At 36.3% G+C, this 20,251-nt stretch overlaps 1 protein-coding gene across 8 annotated transcripts in view; it reads right to left on the minus strand.

Annotated features, from left to right (window-relative positions):
* Nucleotides 1-20,251, minus strand: part of HERC1 (HECT and RLD domain containing E3 ubiquitin protein ligase family member 1) — a 183,851-nt gene that overhangs the window by 20,951 nt on the left and 142,649 nt on the right. For 6 of the 8 annotated variants that reach the window (XM_038580636.1, XM_038580639.1, XM_038580641.1 and 3 more), the window contains 18 exons: nucleotides 19,811-20,011; nucleotides 18,792-18,966; nucleotides 16,421-16,691; nucleotides 16,071-16,284; nucleotides 15,074-15,330; nucleotides 13,864-13,991; nucleotides 12,777-12,904; nucleotides 11,537-11,737; nucleotides 10,057-10,187; nucleotides 9,084-9,283; nucleotides 8,587-8,692; nucleotides 6,594-6,740; nucleotides 5,896-5,997; nucleotides 4,687-4,860; nucleotides 3,104-3,397; nucleotides 1,637-1,702; nucleotides 1,360-1,485; nucleotides 259-397 (listed from right to left, as the gene is read on the minus strand). In XM_038580636.1, coding sequence (XP_038436564.1) covers nucleotides 259-397; nucleotides 1,360-1,485; nucleotides 1,637-1,702; nucleotides 3,104-3,397; nucleotides 4,687-4,860; nucleotides 5,896-5,997; nucleotides 6,594-6,740; nucleotides 8,587-8,692; nucleotides 9,084-9,283; nucleotides 10,057-10,187; nucleotides 11,537-11,737; nucleotides 12,777-12,904; nucleotides 13,864-13,991; nucleotides 15,074-15,330; nucleotides 16,071-16,284; nucleotides 16,421-16,691; nucleotides 18,792-18,966; nucleotides 19,811-20,011 — 3,060 coding nt within the window. The remainder of the gene's footprint in view (nucleotides 1-258; nucleotides 398-1,359; nucleotides 1,486-1,636; nucleotides 1,703-3,103; nucleotides 3,398-4,686; nucleotides 4,861-5,895; nucleotides 5,998-6,593; nucleotides 6,741-8,586; nucleotides 8,693-9,083; nucleotides 9,284-10,056; nucleotides 10,188-11,536; nucleotides 11,738-12,776; nucleotides 12,905-13,863; nucleotides 13,992-15,073; nucleotides 15,331-16,070; nucleotides 16,285-16,420; nucleotides 16,692-18,791; nucleotides 18,967-19,810; nucleotides 20,012-20,251) is intronic. The other 2 variants (XM_038580637.1, XM_038580640.1) reach the window with 2 other exon arrangements.

Here is a 20,251-nt window from a genome sequence, read left to right on the forward strand (position 1 = left end):
AAAGAATTTGTTTACAATCTTCAGTGAGTCTTAAAATAGTTTTTATATCATTGAATTCTAGCACTGCCATGATAAATAGCTTGCAAAATAACATAGCTTAAAAAATGAAAATTAGGCTGTACATCCTAAATGAGAATCTAAATCAGTGACCCTCTATGACTTTATCTAGCAAAGGTTTGAGATGAGTTCCAACATAAGCTAACATTCCTACAGTTAGGCCATAGTTTCTGACCACCTTTTAACTGAGCATAGTTTTACCTTGTAGGGCTGAAATAACTGTCAGCACATGAAGGTCATCTGAATTTCCTTGTCCCAATCTTCCATAACTTCCTTCCCCACAAGCCAACACTGTGCCATTGGCCTGGATGACGAAGGTACAATTCTGACCACATATGACCTAGTATAAAAACACACACATATATTATCCTTTATTATACAGCTTTAACACTTAAAATGATTCTATGTATACCTAGGATATCTTTATTAATTCTTTTATCCTTTCACTAAAGAGGACGGGTTGATATAACTATGGGGTTCCTATAAGCTCTGGATTATTAAAAAAACTGCTTGCTTGAGTCCAATGAGCCTTGTATGAGGTTCATTGGACTATTTAAAATCATTTAGAACTATGTGATCTACAGGGATTTCAGCCAATTGTGCACAGTTTATTTATTTTAAAGATTTTATTTATTTGAGAGAGAGAGTGTGTGTGTACATGTGCAAGCAGGGGGAAGGGTTGCAGAGACAGAGAAGGAGATAATCTGGAGCAGACTCTGCACTGAGCACAGAGCCCGACACAGGGTTCAATGTCATGACCCTGAGACCATGACCCAAGCCGACACTTAACTGACTGAGCCACTCAGGTGCCCCAATTGTGCAGTTTAAATAATATTAATAACAAAACAGAAAGAGGAAAGGGTGGTGGGGAAATATTAAACACTGGCTGGAGATTATCAAGAAGTGGAAAGCTGAGGGGATATACACAAGAAAGAGGAGTGCATCCTGGGACTTAGTAACATGGAGAAGAATGGAAGAGAAAGTAGCAGCTTGAGAAAGGGCTTGGAAATAGACTACCATGATTATTAGAGGGGTGTCAATAAAATCTAGCTAAAGATCTCTGTAAGTTAATGACCACAATACAGAATCAATAATTAGGAGTTTGTTAACATCTATAAATACATACTACACAGGCCTAATGCATGTTAATTCATCACATTTGAAAGCAAGAAAAATTTAGAAAGTTATTTAGTTATTCCTCACAACAGATTACACAATGGGTAAACTTTATCTCATAGTAAGGGAATCAGAAATGTTAAGAGTTCCCAAGTTTCTTCTCCACTTCTTTGCCCTATTAGTCACCTGTTGGGCCTGTGAGAATGAGGGAGCTGCTGCAGGTACCATTACATTCCTTCCAGCTTCTGCCAACTGTCCATGCCTGCCAGCACCCCACAGGTAGACATCACATTTACCTCCCAGGTGCCAGTCCTAAAAAACCACAATCATCTCAAAATTAGGTTCAACCATACATTCAAACAAACATGTGCCAGCCTCTGTAAGAAATACCAGGTTACAAACAAACAAGCATTTAGAACCAGAAGATTTACTGAGAATCGCCCACATAGTTATCTTCACTGACCTCAGGTCTGGAAGTTGCCCAAGACATAATTTGTTCATCCATGCCATTAATCCATTTACTGTTATCCTACAGGACACAGAAAACATCAGGATCAATCTTGCTTAAACAAGACTTATCTGTTTTTTTTGGAAAAAAAAAATGCTTCCCTCACCCCCAACATGAGGCCTGAACTCAGGACCCTTAGATTAAGACCTGAGCTGAGATCAAGAGCTATATGCTTAATTGACCAAACTACCTATGTACTTCAAGATTTATCTGTTATTAACAACTAAGTCTTCTTTCCATAAAAAAGTTTAGTAATACTATAAGAAAAATTTTCTAATGGTATAAGAAATTAAGAACAGTTTTATAATCATGTCAAACTTGACTATGCATGGTTAATATTTCCCTTTATCATAAACACTTTATGATCAACTGTCACCATCACTACCACACTGGTGATTCAAAATTAACCATTTATGTTTTCTGAGCACCAATGGGCACAAGGTCATGTGCAGGAGTCACCACCCCCATGAACTTGCTGTACAGCAGCAGGCAGGTCACTTCATCTTTCTAGGCTTCAATTTCCTCATCTACAAAATGACAGATTTGGGGCAAAAAGGCTTAGAAGGATGCTTTTTGTTTTTTTAAGTTTTATTTATTTATATGAGAAAGAGTGCATGAGAGCATATAAACAGTGAGGGGGCAGAGGGAGAGGGAGAAGCAGAGTCCCCGCTGAGCAGGGAGCCTTATGTGGGGCTCAATCCCAGGACCCTGGGATCGTGGCCTTAGCCAAAGCAGACACTTAACAACTGACTGAGCCACCCAGGTGCTGCAGAAAGATACGTCTTAATTAAATTATATTTTATATCTAGATAATTTCCCTCAATTCACATTTATTTTATATTATATCTATATATTTTGTATTCAAACATTTGTATATATATAAATCATAACTAAATAGGTTGTTAGGTCAAGCACTGGTCTGCTCTATCTATGCAGGCATTTCATTTACAGCATAGTTTCTACATCCAGACATTCCCAAATACAATCAAAGAAAGGACAACTGGAATGCTCTTCTATATTCTCATTTTATGGTGATTAAAACATGTTTAAGGTATCAAATAATTGAGAATCTATATGTGGAATAAATCCACAAGGTGATCCAAGCAAAGATGCTAAAATATGTATAAATAAGGTACAAAACAAGGAACCTATGAATGGACAAAAAATGAGAAAATAGGGGACTATGTCACTGAAAGTTAAGAAGCTTACAGGAGCCTCCGATTCTCATGTAAACCATCTTTGTCACCATAGAGGGTTGCCATAAGACTGAAAGTGACTATCTGAGAGCAAAATATTTTAAGTTTATCTAAGGGCATCCTTCCGGCTATCCCAGCTAGGAAATACTTACTGAAGGTCTTTTACTTGCTAAACACTCGTGAAACAATCTGAGCTATATATAGTAGCAGTTCATATTATGCTTACCATTAGGAATAGAAGTTCATCCTCTGGAACAGGCTCTAGATCAGGAACAGTAAAAGATTCTGGAAACTGTGCTCCATTGGTCAGGGCTTCAGCAGCTTTTATGGTGGTTGAGAAACATTCTAACCAGGCCCACTCATTTGGATTCCAGGATGCTGGGTCAGGGAGGCAGTTCTGGTGGTGTGGTGGCACTGGAGGGTTACATAACAGCTGATCCAGATGCAGTCCCACAGCGAGGGAAGCCAGACATTGCATGTAGGGGCTATGAACAAGCTGATCACCACAAACCACATGAGGCTAAGAGGAAATACAAGAATGTTAAATTGAAGAGCTTATACCAAATATTATAAATTAACCTATTGTATTCTGAAAACCTGTAATTGTATTTTTTAAGTTTACTGGATTTTTTTTTTTTACATCTGAAACTAAAATGTTAACAAAGTGGAATTTAAACAAAAACTTAAAAAAATAAAAATAAATAAAAAGCTGTTTAAGATTTTTACTTTGAAATAATTTTAGATACACAGAGTTAGAGATAGCACAGAGAATTCCTGTAAATCCTTAACTTCCTCTAATGTTAATATCTTATAAACCAAGAAATTAATATTGGCCACAATACTAACTAAACCACAGAATTTTATTTGGCTTTCCCACTGATGCCCCTTTTTTTGCTCCAGGATCCAATCCAGGACGTCACACTGCATTTAGCTGTACAGTTCCACTATAGTTTTTCATTAATAAAAAGCAGGTAACCAAACCATGGCAACCTGCTCCTGTTTCACATTTTCTCCTTTATAAGAAAATCCTGGGAGCCATCAAGGGAGATCCCTCCTCCATGGCCCTCCCTAACTGTGGCAGAGCAACTCTGTGAGACGCTAAGCCACTCGCAAAAGAAAACCTGGGCAAATGCATCAGTGAAGTTAACCAGATACAGTAACAGCTGATTGTATTAATGTAGGTTGGTCAAAAAAGAAGGAAAAAAAAAAAAAAACCAAAGAGCACTGCCTAGAGGCAGTACACTGTGACTACCAAGGGCTGGAAAGCCAACTACACAGGATCACAGCCTGGGCTACAGGTCCAAATTCCCTTATTTCTCATTCTAGATTTAAGGACCCTACTCAGTTCAGCCTTAGCTCTTCCACTAAACTTTCCACAGGGATTCCCCTGATAAACAGAGAGAATGTTCATTCTGATATCCATATGCACCCCCACACCTCCCAAGTGGAGGACGGCAAAACCACATAAAAATAGATTTATGGGTCCAGAAAGGGAAAGTTATGTTCTACAGCATAACTACTGTAAGAAGTTTTGAAGCGGATATGTAATCTGAAAAAAAATTATACAAACATATACAAATTTGGGGGTTACTTTAAAATTTTACTGCCACTAAAATAAAGTAAAAGCAGGCTGAGGATTACTGAACAACTGTTTTAGGCATGATTTAACTTTATTTGATTCTGCCAAAGAGCCCCCACTCATTTTTTCCTCAGACCTTATGCTCTCATGGAATAAATTCAAAGCTGCAATTCAAATTCCAGAGCAGGAACTGCTCTGATCTGTAACTCTATCAGTGAGTGTCAAGTTACCTTTTCATAGGCATACTGCTCCTGAAGCATCACGGGTAGTCGCTCCAGAAACGCTCTCATGCAGGGAGCCATGTTTAATCCCAGAACACCCTGCTGTTTCAGCGCTGTCCTACAGGTTGCTAAAACATGATTGGCAGCAGCCCATTCTGCTGTACAATTCACGACCAAAACATCCTGACAGAAAATAAATCATGCCACGTGATAGATTTGTTTAAATAAAAGATAAAAGAGAGAAAATTCTATTACCATTCATATCTGAAATTCCTTCCAGTTATTGCATTAAACACTTTTGCTTTTTGGACAATTTACACCGTACCTTTAATGCCTATAACTTCAAAACATCCTGAATTTTAAGTAAAAACAGATTAATAAGAAATAACCATAAAATTTGTGAGCTATCTTGGATTTGCTGATTCTCCTTAAGGAGACAACGTTAATTCTTTACTATTTCATAGGACTTGTAGGACAAGGTAGCCAGTATATTTCAAAAGCCAGACATGACCACGCGAGTACTAGAGGCAAGAGTACTTTGTCTGCTGAGGGACACATCTGCAAGAGAAGCAGCACTGCTCTAACTGGCTCTAGGATTTATTCTACATAAGCCACCATTGCCTTGGCTCTGATTCTATATTATGGACTGTTCATGAAGGTTTACAGCCCATTTTAAAAATCTTTTAACTAATAAAATGTAAATTAAAGTAGTACATTGGTTCTATTTATGAAGGGTATAAAGAGCAAGACTGCAGGAGATAATGTCGTATCAGAATTACTTTAGAACAGGGGCTAATTTTTTTTTTTTTAACTAGAATATTACATTTGAAAGCCAAGATACATTTTGTATATTTGAGTTAAAGGTCTTTGGTCCTCCTTTTTAGAGAAAATTCTTTTTTTTTTTTTTTAAGAGAAAATTCTTTTAAGAGTTTACTGCTATCTCAAAAAATCATGGCAGAAAGTGAAAATCTACTTTATAACAGTGGAAATTAAGTTGTTCAATAATTAAACATTTTCATCAAAGTCTAGGGTATAGTAGAAAGAATACTAGATTATAAATCAGGAGGCCTGGGTTCTGGTTTTCCTTCTGTCACTAGATAGTTGTATTATTAGAATTTTATGTGAAAGTTCTCCTCTTTTACATAGAGCTGCTTAGACTATGATTCTAAGGTACCTTATCGACTTCTACTCTAGAATTTAACATAATAGCAAAATTACCTTTGATCTATTTGAGCAAGCAGCTACCCCAACATCTGGAATCCATACTGTAGTCTGAATAGCTCCAGAGCCTATTACAACAGTTTGCAAGACAGAGCCATCCTAAAATGAGATGTATTTATATCAGTGCACATCACTTAACCTTAGTCTTTATTTTTTTTTTAAGATTTATTTACTTATTTTGAGAGAGAGAGACAGAGAAAGAACGAACATGCATGCACAAGAGTGGGGGCATGGGAGAGGCACAAGCAGCGGGAGAGAATCCCAAACAGACTCCCCACTGAGCAGAGAGCCCGATCTGGGGCTCGATCCTATGACTCCGAGATCATGATCCGGGCCAAAACCAAGTCAGATGCTTAGCTGACTGCCCCCACTCTTTATTTACATTTTTAAATTTATGCTTCACATTCACAAAAACATAGTCTAAAATCTACACCGGCTAAATTTAGCAATGTCCAATTACATAGCTACCATCCAATTTTCTGGGGCCTTTTCTAGATGACTTTAAAACTATATCAAAAAGAAAAACTAAGAAATAATTTTGAAAGGAGTTTCTTCAGTTATCTAAGATCTTAGAACACAAAATATTCCTAAGATTGGTTGGGTTAAATTTTATCATATATAAATTAATAATAAGCACTTAAGATAAAAATAACATCTATATTCTTACCCTTAAAAAAAAAAATCTATATTCTTACCCTTAAAGACCAAATGTTCATGAGCCCACCCAGTCCACCAGACACGAGGGCCAACCCATCAGAACTAAAGGCAACAGTCCGGACAGGGGTGATGTGTCCTCGTAGCTGATAAACACACTTGGCTCCGGCTGATTTTCTATATCCATCCTGCAATTCATTTTTAATACATATTGAAATTAAAACAAATTTATAGATTCAATATTTAGAATTCACTCTTGAAAATTTTGTATTTTATAATGTGGCATAAAATTGGGGAGGAGAGAAGGACACCTCTCTCAAAAGGTTTAGCTTGAGAGAATAATAAAGTATCAATCTTGTTCTCCTTTGTTCCTTTGTGAGTGTGTGTGTTTTTTTTTTAAGATTTTATTTATTTATTCATGAGAGACACAGAGAGAGGCAGAGACACAGGAAGAGGGAGAAGCAGGCTCCATGCAAGGGAGCCTGATGTGGGACTCCATCCTGGGTCTCCAAGATCACACCCCGGGCTGAAGGCGGTGCTAAACCACTAAGCCACCAGGGCTGCCCCTCCTTTGCTTTGAGGCTGAGTTTCATCTTTTTTTGACACACTTCAAAGTGAATTTCCTATTCTTCAAACTGGCAGAAATAACATTTCTAAAGTTCCAATTATCTCTTAGACACAGAAAAATTCTAACTTCTGCTTTTTAATGAGTATTTTTAAATTTAGCTTTATGGAATTTTCATTTTTAGCCCCTAAAATTCATGCATTGTACATGTTGGTTTTATATTAAGCAAGTACTTCTTTTTGCTGGCCAGTGGTTTTTTGTCTGCTACTTGGTGTCTATTTTCATGTTTACTGTGCAGGTTTTAAAAGTGAGACAGATAAGACCTGTCCAAAGGGCCACTCTCTAGCACAAACAGCAAATAAAATTTATCTTTAGTGCTTCCACTTCCACTTCTGTGATATTTTCCTCCCATTAGTGAGTTATTTACCTCTCCCTCTTCACCCCTCTCTCCCTGCCATTAAGCTCTCTCTTCCTTCTAATTATGACAGAGTATAATACTAGATGTACTTATTTACCCAAAGATGACCTAAGGCATATTTCTTCCAGGGGTATTTATATCTCGAGCAAAAGAGAGAGCAACAGAAGGTACAAACTGTTAGCTCAGGGATGTCATTTGACCACCCAGTGTTTTAAAGAATTTTAATTCAGGTGCCAATGTTTAACACTGGGAGATTTTACTTAAAACACTGGATTTTTTTTTAAAAGATTTTATTTATTTATTCATGAGAGACAGAGAGAGGCAGAGACATAGGCAGAGGGAGAGGTAGGCTCCATGCAGGGAGCCCAATGTGGGACTCAATCCCAGGACCCCAGGATCATGCCCTGCACCGAAGGCAGATGCTTAACCGCTGAGCCACCCAGGCATCCCAAAACACTGGATTTTTTGCTTCTATCAGAAAAAACTGAGATAATCTAGTAACAATAGCCTCATTTCTGGAGGGTGACAACTCTATGGCAGCTGTGTCCTTTATAGGAAAGATATATGCTTCTAAGTTTTTTGCTTGTTTTTACCCTCTCCATGCCTCCAACTCCTAGCTTCCTAGATGCCCTGTAAGGATTTATCTGAATTTGTAACCCCTGTTTAAGGTAAAGGAATTATTCTTCATAGGGAGAATTTTGGTATCAAAAGGAGGTACTTTGGACAAGGGTGCTCCTATTTCACCACACCGAAGACTTAAAACTTAGGACTTCTCTATCTGTAGTGTTGAATATATCCAGTCCCATAAATGATCACACCTCAATATTTCTTGAATAACTCACTTTAACAAGCAAACATGTTGTCCTGACTTATAAAAATAAAGCTAATTCAGAAAACACACAAAGCATGAAAATTATTCAGGCTTCCCTAATGGATCTTGCCCTTTTGGATACTAAGTATTGAGTATCTCAGTAATCAAGGGAGGATTACTTTGATAACATATACCATCTATGGTTTCAGATAAGGTCTTCAAAAGCACCAGAACATTTACCTGGCAACTGGACTCCTGGTCCCACCATCCTTCTGAACCAGCTGCACTGGTCTGCGTGATATCTTGTGAAATACGCCAAACACATACTAAGCCACTCTGACAGCCACTTAAAAAAAAAATTGATCACATAAAACCAAGACATGTCAATATGCAGAAGTAAATATATTTTTGAAAAGCAATTAAGACCTGATAAAACTAAAACAGTATTATTTTTTACATTTATAATGGGTATGCTATAATCTTTTACAAGAAATACAAATAGAATTAATATTCTAACAACATCACACCCAGTTAAGGAGATTGCACACCAAGGTCCACATTGGAAAATTATTCTTTTTTTGTCTAAGATGATCTCACAGTATTACACATTATGAGAATTGCAATATGCAATAAACTGTTTAAGACTACTGAGAAGCCATGTTTAATGCAAGTAACAGTCTATACTAATATAAAAATTAAGATACACACACACACACACACACAAATTTATAACATACGTAGCCATCAGCAAATGCAATTTGGATCCTTTCCCTGGGAGGCTGCACCAAGCAATGCCATTTACAATAGATGGATGGCAGAGTGAATGTAGACAACGCCAGCATCCTGATATAGGCCCCCAGAGTTTCACATTTTCTTCTTTGGCACATGTCATAAGAATATGACCTGTTGGGTCCCACTTCATACTAACAAGAGTATCCTTAAAATGGTAGGGAGAGAAAAAAAATCATGGTAATGCTTCCTTCACAAATACTTTAAACTTAGTAATTTATGACCTGTACTTCTATTACTCAATTATTTTGAAATCAATGTTTTATGCAAATAAGATACTGTCATATCATTCCCAATAACTAGACCTAGACTGCATTATATGTATTTATTTGCTGTAGTCAAAGTTCAGTAAATGCTAGTTGAATAAATAATGAAATTCTGATTTAGAAGGAATATTCATCTTTCACTAGCATTTTAAGTTTTTTTTTTTACTTATAACCATTAAAATATAAAAAAGAAGAAACTTTAAAAAAAGCAGCACTCCTCATAACAAAATAGTGAATATTATGAGAATCTAAGATATATTTGTGTTTATATGGCTGTCATCATTGTATTCTTCTGACACTTCTTCAACACCTTCCAACTCCTGGCTTCATGCACTTATACCACTTGCCTAGAGAGCCCTGTAAACATCAAAATTAGCAACCTCTTTTTGAGGTAAAGGAATCATTCTTCATAGGTGGAATTTCTAGCATTTGACAGGGGGTGTTCCAAGGGTGTTCCATTTCACTGTTTTGGTTTTACTTCTTTCTTGGCTTGATGGCTTTCTTACACAGATTTTCCCATGTATATACATGGCCCAAAGACTTTGTTAACAATAAAATACTCAATTGTAAATGACTGATGTAAAAAGTTTTAAAAAACTGGTATCAGGCAATACTATGTAATAAGAAAAATAACCATCTGGTAAAGATGCTTTACCTTATGTGCATCAATTAGAACAATGCCTCCTTTCTCAAGTGGTTCTTTTGTTCCCAGTAACAACTTTCCATCAAAATATCCCACTGCAAATGGTCTGTCTTCACTGAACCAAGCAATGCAAGTTACAGACACTAACATGATAAAAACAAATTTCAAAAAGAAAGAAAATATAAGCGATTCCTTTGTCATTGTCTAACTTAAAGACAGACTTTACAACAAATATATGGTACTGCAACCACTGCAGGTAATTTTCCAAAACTGATAGATTTATTAGACCAAATGTAGGCTAAAAGCAGAGATTCTGTGTAACCCACTTTAGAACTGTTATTTATAAGTGACAAGGATTACCTTCATTTTTTTGTTTTTTTTTTAGATTTGTTTTATTTAAATCCAATTAATTAACATATAATATATTATTGGTTTCAGAGGTAGAGGTCAGTGATTCATCAGTCTTCCATAACACCAAGCGCTCATTACATCCCGTGCCCAATCATTTTTAATCTTTAATTTCTTTTCAGGTAATTATTGAAAAATTAAATTCCCTTGCTGATTCCAATTCAATGTACTGGTTTCTTTCCTTTTGGCCCAGAATCTACCATGAAACTGAGAAATAAAATAACCCAAGTCATAGAAAGAAAATTACCTGTCTCTTTTTTTGCTTAAAATTCCCTACTCAGTGTGTTGCCATATTCTACCAAATACGTCCTATTTCTAACAATCTACATTCATATTTGCTTCTTTAAGTACAAATAACCTTGGAAAGCTATAAGAGAGGTAAAAAACAGAGTTTATCTATGAGAGTATAATGGAGACACAGGAACTGAGTAGATGGGAAAAAGACTTTTCACTGTTTATCTTTTTAAACTTTAAAATTTTTCAACCCCATGAAGGCATTATCTATTTAAAAAAACTAAATAATAATAATAATAAAAATCCTTGTTCTATTGTTAATAGAATACCATGTAAGCTGAGACTGTAATCTGTGAAATGCTCCACCCCCCCAAAACAACTATGTAGTAAAATGCCTATGCATCCAAAGGGAACACAGTAAGAAAATAAATGAAAATATACTTCCTACTAACTCTTGTCACACCAGAAACTTCTCTCCTCCTCTTCCTATTTCCTCAATTTTATTCATTTGTTAACAATTTCATTTCTACCAATAATTGTAATTTTTTTCTCTTGGACATTTCTAACTTTCAAGGGAGACTTGGAGCCCTACTCCAAGAGTTCAGACACTTATACAAAGAATGAATGACTAATAAAATACTATTAGATTTCATTTTGGCAGAGATGTATTGTAGATGTTGGAAGAGAAATATCCTTCAACTTAGTAACTAATTAAAATGAAATATCAACCGGACAATTTAGAGAACAAAGCCAAAAGTAATATTCACTCAGCACTTTTAAAAGTGCCAAAAAATTAAGTTTTTTGATTGGGAGAATAATTTCTCAATTAGACACAAGTCCAGTCATTTACCATCCTTTCGATAGCAATGTTCCAATTCTCGACGGTGCATGGTGGACACATCAACAACTTCAATCAGTCCTAGAGATCCATCCATCCGTCCCACCAACAATAATTCTGGAGACTCTCCTGACCACGCTGTAGCTGGACCCTCCTCTGGCCAAGCCAGGGCAGATACCCAATGAGGCTGAATATCTACTAATCCTTTTCCTCCTAAAGAGGGAAAAAGTTGTTGTTGTTACTTAATTTTCATAAACAATAATAAAAAATAAATACTACTCAATTTTAATAGTACACTCAAGGCAGTCCCCAATTTCAAAATAGCCTAATAATGACTACAACTACAAGGCAGGATCCTTCATTTATATACTATACATGATTATCAAATTCATAGGCTTTTCTGTGATTACTAATGGGATAAAAATGATAGCCTTATTACAGAGGGAGTAAAGGAAAATACTCAGTGTAGAAATGTCACATGCTCTTTTCCTAATAATTACTGAAAATTAAACATAAGAAATTTCCCTATAGTTAAGGCCAGCTGTTCCTTCAAATATATGAAACAGAACAGCTATTCTCTAAATATGCAAAAATTAAAAAATATGGATAGGCCTGAGATTACAATAATCTTTACTTTTTAGAGACACAGTATAAAAAATTGACATGAGTTTGTACTGGTGAAATGGACAATTTTAATAGAAGTATTTCAAGTGATTTCTATCACTGAAAACTCATAGCTCAAATCCTATTATGAACACTAAATACTCAAATCCTCACGTACAGTAGTACGTGAAGAGAACTTTTAGTTTACAGATACCAGATTAGTCAAAACTCCAAGAAAGGAGTCAGGAAACGAGCACATCCTCTTTAATTAACTAATTAATTAATTTAAAGATTTTATTTGAGAGAGAGAGAGAGAGAGAGAGAGCATGAGCGGGGGGTGGGGGGGAGCAGAGAAAGGAGAGGGAGAAGGAGAAGCAGACTCTTCACTGAGCAGAGAGCTCACTCATGAGGCTCAATCCTAGGACCTTGGAATCATGACCTGAGCCAAAGGCAGATACTTAACCGACTGAGCTACGTAGGCATCCCCAACATCCTCTTTAATTTAAACCATAATATGTGTAGATCTACAAAGCTGATGAATAGATTGTAAGTTTTAGGATGAAAGGAAGCCAGTGTTTGGACTCAGAAAGCTAAGAAAAAGGCTTAAAAAGTACCTTCAGTAGTTTGCTAGTATTGGCAGGGTACTTACCATTAACTTGCCAAATATTCACCATCTTTTCCAAGGCCCCAGCTAGGTATTTGCCACTGATACTCCAGGAAACAGGTGAGAAACTTGGATCACTGGGTGACCCCAGGCTTTCCTCAGCATCTCCTTCTCTAAAATATAAGAGACATGTATGGAATTCTAATCCTCATCATCTAAAAATATACTAAACCCCAAATCTTAAAATAAAATAAAGGTTTCTGATGGACTAGAGTATATGATACAGATTCTTTCATTTTGAAGGCTTGGCGAGCAGCAATTTGACAATCACATATTCGTTCATATTTGTCATGCTGTGAAAAATGTAGATTTATAAAAGGAGTGATGCTTAGGCTTCACATTTAATGTAGTACCTATTTTGTCAACAAAGACATTCTGATTTTGCATGGGTTGTGTATCTGGGTATTATTCAGAACACACTGACTCTTGTTTGCCTAATCCCTAGGAAAGTTCTCAGAAAAGAAATACCTACAGCTAGCTATAAAACTATAAAAACTGCTATACTCTGCTACAGAGGAAATATTAATTTAATTCCTAAATAATCCTTAAAGAATAATGGAAAATTAGGCTATTGTTTGTAGAGCTTAACATTTATTATGCTAGCACAGTAGACCTTGATTTAATTCTAAGTCCAGATATTGATAGTTAAATTTTTTATTTTCTTAATTACTATCCTGGAAATTTAAAAACATACATTGAAGATATATAGTAAGACTATTGTATAAGAAAAATGGTAAAAAATTTTTAGTAACAATTTGATTATGTTAACATGACCAAAATGAAGCACGTCAGGATTCTTATTTTAAAGCAAATTCTTTTTTTTTTAAATTAATTAATTAATTAATTAATTTATTTATTTATTTATGATAGTCACACAGAGAGAGAGAGAGGCAGAGACATAGGCAGAGGGAGAAGAAGGCTTCATGCACCAGGAGCCCGACGTGGATTCGATCCTGGGTCTCCAGGATCGCACCCTGGGCCAAAGGCAGGCGCTAAACCGCTGCGCCACCCAGCGATCCCAGGATTCTCTTATTTTAAACATTATACCAGAAGAGCAGATGTTAGTACTCACAATCTATTGAACACACAGGTTTGTTGCAGTGAATATTGCTTCTTAGTAACATTCCACACTCGGATGGTACCATCATTCCCACTTGTTGCCAAGAGTCCTTTTTTATTACACCAAACACAAGTCATTACCTGTAAAAGTTTAAAAAGTCCAACAATTTTTTTAATTCAGTTTTTAATTCCAGGATAGTTACTATATAGTGTTATATTAGTTTGAGATGTACAATATAGTGATGTAACAATTATGTACATTACTCAGTGCCCAACATCATAAGTTAATCCCTATTACCTATTTCACTTATACTCTATTCACCTCTCTTCTGGAACCCTCTGTTTGTTTTCTGTAGCTAGGAGCCTGTTTTTTTGGCCTGTCTCTTCCTTATCCCTTTGTTCATTTGTTTCTAAAATTCCACAAATGAGTGAAATCATGGTATTTGTCTTTCACTATTTATTTCGCTTAGCATTATACTCTCTAGCTCCATCCATGTTGTTGCAAATGGCAAGATTTCGTTCTGAAAAAGTCCAACAATTTTAAGTTTTTATTTAAATGATTGTCATCCTCTATCAAATTTTTTAAAAATCTGAGGAAATTGTAAAAGAAGAACATTCATGTTATAACCTAATATACATGATCTCACTCTTCTCTAATTGGCATGTAAACATACATCTATTTGTATGGCTTTAAAGTACTACGCCCAAACTCATTTGAGTTACTGAAGATACTGTTAGAATCTTTACTAAACATATTTATTTAAATCAATAAAGTATAAATACTTCAATGTATTTAAGTGTTCTACCAAATAAACATAACAGACTAAGAGGTGACTTTTAATTGGTAAATAATGGAGGTCAGTCTTCATTTCCTAAATTGCCCTTGTCAATGCTCAGGAGTCTAGTGAGTTAGATTAAAATAGTGCGGACAATTTCTTTTCCACTTTGCATGTATAAGCCTTCATCTTTTGTGAGGCAATTCCCTTGGTTTTTTCTCATCCCTTATCTGGTTTTTCTATTTGTATACTATTATGTCAACCCAACATAGAGAAAGGAGAGCTGGTAGCTACTAGACAAGTATTGATAAGAGTGTGTGTGTGTCTGTGAGAGACAGACACAGAGAGAAAGGCTAAGATCTGAACTGTGAGCTCTTTAAGAAGAGCAGAAACTATTTTATCTTAACATAAAGTGATTAACAGATTTCAAGGGCTCAAAATACATACCCTGTTCTGATGAGCCTCCAACTTGATAAAGGAGCATTTTCTGAGATCTCCTCCCATATCGGCGAGTGTTTGGGGAGTAGTTTGATTGTCGCGGTCATGCGCAGCAAGAGTGCGCACAAGCTGTTGAGCAGCCCATTGCCTATGCTGTGAGGACAGCCTGGAGGAGAGGCAGCAGGCTGCCAGGGCATTAGCCAGCTCCAGAGGGCCTACAGCAGAAGGATCATAGGAAGGATGGGCATACAATTGGGCAGTTAAACCTGCTTAAACAAAACAATGAAATGATGCCCAGGTAAGAGCTGGTAGTGGTAAACAAAAAAAATGGGTTAACCCATATCTTTTAAGAATTAGCACTTTTGCAAGCAATCATTTACTAAAATATACATAACAAAGTATAAGCATTTATCTTATATAACATTCTATAGTAAATCTGATTCACTGAAAATACATATCTCTAAGGACACACAGACTGAGAATGCAGCAGAAATAATCTTAAGGCCAGGGCAGAGGCAGCATACCCTAAAAAGTAAAAGTTTGGCTTTTGCTGCTCAAAAGTGATCATAACAACCAGTCAAGGGCCTGAGCTAATAGATCCAAAAGCCCATCTATCTTGGCCAAATGGTCCTGATGAAGAGAAGGGTAGACAATAGTGATTAAAGAGTCCCTTCAAACCATAACCATTTTATGACAAATAGAAATATAGCACTAACTTTATCTAGGTTTTACTAAGGAAACTAAACAGGATTATTATCTATTAGTGACTCAAACCATAGTCTAATAGAATAATCTAATCAAACCAGACAAATTTGGTACATTTTCTAATATTTGTTTCCATACACAATGAAAAAGGATCATGCACTTCTTTTATGATCTGAACTTAAGAAGTATACACAATGCTATGTAATTCATCACTTACAACAACTCTAAGACAGTTTTAAAATGTATGAATCAAATTGGTTACAAGACTATAAATTTAAATGGTAAATGGTATGAAGCTTACCTTTTTTTTCAACTTCTGACTTATCATAGTTAGGTCTCAGTTTGGCCCCCTTGTCTGCTAGTAATGCCACAAGGGCCTGAGTTACTACAAAGTTTGGGGAGGTCACAAGCTTATTCTCTTCAGCAATTCCTCGGAGAAAGCTGGGTAGAAACTTTCGCTGAATTGGATCATCGACCGTGGTTAGATTTACACCTGTTGCAGCAGAAATCAAGTTCTGAAGAGGCAATTAGAACAAACATATTTAATTTTTACATATAATTTTGGAACAGAATGATTTCACTCCAAAAGGCTGTTTAAGAATTGGTTGGAAATAAACCACTCAACAAGAAAAGCACCAAAAACTAGCTTACCTGTGTACACAACTGCACCAGGAGTTTTGCAGCACTAGGAGTGTTTGATGCCAGACATCCCACTGCTGTGCTCAGATAAGCCAGGCAAGAGATGGGCTTACTGGCCTTGCTATGCCCACCTCGTGAGCGTTCTGAGGTGCTTGCCATGGCAGAAGGGCTGGTAGAGAGGCCAGCTCTCCCTGCGGCGGCCAAGCACATTAACCGAACCAGTGTTCGGATATCTGTAAGCCCCAGAGACTCAAGACCAGCAGCCAGGCTACAACTGGAACCACTGCCAGGAAAGAAACACACTTCAGATGGATAAAGAAAACAGATTTCTGACGGGACCATGTGGAGCCCCACATATCATCCAAAGTACAAGCAACCAAAATAAAAGGTAAGTTGCAATTTCACTAGTTATATATATGAAGTTCATATATATATGAAGTTGAAAAATTTTAAGTAAGCTGGAAACTATTACTGAAACTTTTAAATTTTAATATTTTATTTTGATTTAATATATTGAAGTATAACTGAATTACCAAAGTATAATGTACAGGAAAGTTCACAAATGATGAATTTCACAAACTGGGCAATCTCATGTAATCATTTCCCACCCAGATCAAGAAACAGAACATTACCAACACCTCAGAAGCCTGACTGCTTGGGCCTTTCTCAGTCACTAGCCCCTTAAAAGTAACCAGTATCACTGACTTATAAAGTCATAAATCAGTTTTGCCTGTTTTGAACTTTATATAACAATAAAGTCTGTATTCTTTTGTGTCTGGCTTCTTTTGTTCAGCACTATGCTTGTAAGACTCATCCGCGTTGTTGCATTATAGTAGCAGATACTCATTTTCACTGACATATTAATAAAATCTACCACCATTCATTTATCCATACAGATGACAATTAGGTGGTTTCCAGCATGGGACTAGTTATTCTGAACAGCACTGCCATGAGAATGTTCTTGCCTATGTCTTTGGGTGCACATATATAAGGATTTCTGTTGAATATATATATACCTAGGAGTAGCTTTCTAGGTCACAGAGTATGTTAATATACCCCTTTAGTTGATACTATTAAAGAGTTTTCCAAAGTAGCTGTATGATTTTCTCACTGGCAGTGTATGGTGGTTCTAGGTGTTCCACATCCTCCTGCTCACATCCCCTCCCCCCTTAAATTTTAGCCATTCTGATGGGTGTGTGTTAATATCTCACTGGGTTTTCATTTTCATTTCTCTGAAGACTAATGAGGTTGAACACCCAATTTTTCATGTTCACTGGCCATTTGGAGATCATTTCATATTATTTTGCATTTTCTCCATTTTTCTTTTGGGTTGTCTCTTTTTCTTATGGATTAATAGGAATTCCTTACATATTCTATTGGTTACACAATGTTAATTTTTCTCCCATTCAGTGGTTTGTTTACTTTCTGACTTTTTATTTTCTTAATGACTTTTGCCGAACAGAAGTTCTTTTTCAATGTAGTCCAATTTATCACTCTTTTTCTTTATGATGCATGCTTTTTGTGACTTGCTTAAGAAAACGCTGCCTATCCCAAGACCAAGAATAAATTCTTTCTACCTTATAGAAACATTACGAGTTCTCTTTCACATTTAGGTCTAAGAGCCACTTGGAAACATTTGTTTTATCTAGTGTGAGGTTGAGGCCAAGGCTCACTTTTTACTATGTGAATAAACCATCTGACCTAGTCCAAGTCATTGTAGACATCTTTTCCTCATTGTTCTGCAAAAAAAACACTGTCATAAATCCAATTGTAAATCATGTGCTTATCTATATATGTGGGTCAGTTTCTAAATTCTGTTCTCTTCCACTGTCTAAACTACCTATTCTTGAGCCAATACCAGAGACCCATCCAAATTTTATTTTGAGTCTTTCTTTAGGGTTCTTCTCTCTTCACTGATTTACTGTTTTATACCTATAAGAAGTGCTTAACCACTTCTTAAATAGATGCCTTTTAGGTATTCTTGACTTCCTTCCTTTTTAAATACAACATATCATGGCATGAACATGGAAGGAATCTCCATGATGGAATCTGCAGGTTGAAGTAGCTACCTAGTTGGTCAATTTTGCAGAAAAATGTACTCAACCTTTTATTTTATCTTGCACCAAATGCACTGACAGGCTTAGTTTCCCATTTCAGATAATAAAAAATGTTTGCAGTTTACTCAGCTATTATAGTACTGTTATTTTCTACCAAAAAGAGCTAAGTTATTTATTGATGGACTGGATGAATAACAATGATAACTATGTCTAGCTTCTTTCATTCAACAGTAGATATTCAAGGTTCTAAAAATTCTATCTCATCCTCCTAAATAATTCCAGACTCTAGAAACTAACAGCATCATTTGACACTAAATAATACTCACCTGACGGAGAGAAGAGACAGTGCTCTCATTACCATGGTTCTTGCCAGAAGAACCTGAGCAGCAGCAGTCACTCTCCTTAAAGCCACCACCCGGTCATGAGGGTTTGCTAAGGCAGCTGCCTGCTCACCCAGTGTTATTCTTCCAGAGGAACTCTTTTCTACAGAGCCATGGCAACCTGAAAAACATATCCCGACTACTGAAAAAATTTTCCATTCTATCGAAGTTCCAGGCTGCAAACCAATGCATTTTGCTCATCTGGACTTTGTTACATAGAAAAGTCCTTGGGAGAAATAGATATTTCTAAGACAACAATCTATTACATATGTGGGGGATCTTTTTGGTTTTATTTATTTTTTGCTGTTTCATTTCTACTGATACTAACAAATACCGAAATACGTAGTTTTTAAAATATGCTTTTAGGGCAGCCCAGGTGGCTCAGCGGTTTAGCGCCGCCTTCAGCCCAGGGTGTGATCCTGGAGTCCCGGGATCAAGTCCCACATCGGGTTCCCTGCACAGAGCCTGCTTCTCCCTCTGCCTGTGTCTCTGTCTCTCTGTGTCTCATGAATAAATAAATAAAATCTTTAAAAAAAATAAAAATAAAATAAAATTTGTTTAAAAAAGATAAATAAAAATAAAATATGCTTTGAGTATAACAGAAAGGGCTGAGTCACCAAAACTAATTATTTTATATTCCCAATAGCAAAAGTTTCCCATACACTCTCTCTCTTTCTCTCTCTCACACACACACACACAAAAGACTGAAAAATTGTTTTTTGTCAGCTCTAGGATTCCCTCATCACAAAGTCAAAAAAAGAATTGTATTCATATACTTTATAAGTTTTCTATCACTTCAGTATTTCATAAAAACAAAAAAATAAAAAAATACATTATACCTTCAAAATGTTAAAACAACTGGCCAAGATACTTGTTGGGGTGGAACAATGTGATTATTTACCTAGTCTAAGAAACAAATTAATACAGACTGTATAAAATCCATGCCAATTAGCATTTCAGTTTACCTATCTGCATGAGAGTCTCTTCCATACTGTTGGTAGCTGTTACCATCGCTACTGATGCTCCCAAAGGATCACTGTCAGGGAACTGAACTGGTTCTGGTACAATGCGCCGATCATTTAAACCAAGTGGTCCAGCAAGTAATTCAAATTCTTCTTCACCTGTTAGCTTTTCATCCTCATCAACATCCAACATGTCCCAGTCTTCTGGAATTTAAATAAATAAATGTATGGTGTGTGAATATAAACATGACATAACTCTGCTGGCAATGGTTACTGACATATGTCTAAAATGCAGATGGATGGAAAGCCCAGTGCCCACAAAATAAACTATGGCACTGTCTCCTCATGACCCAACTAAACTGCACTCCTGAGGCATAGTGAGAGTCTAAGGGAAAGGGAGTCAGAGCAATCAAACCCACTTAAAGCAACAGCAAATGTTATAGC

Source organism: Canis lupus, chromosome 30 (assembly GCF_011100685.1).
Source record: "Canis lupus familiaris isolate Mischka breed German Shepherd chromosome 30, alternate assembly UU_Cfam_GSD_1.0, whole genome shotgun sequence".
NCBI classification, from domain to species: Eukaryota; Metazoa; Chordata; class Mammalia; order Carnivora; family Canidae; genus Canis; species Canis lupus.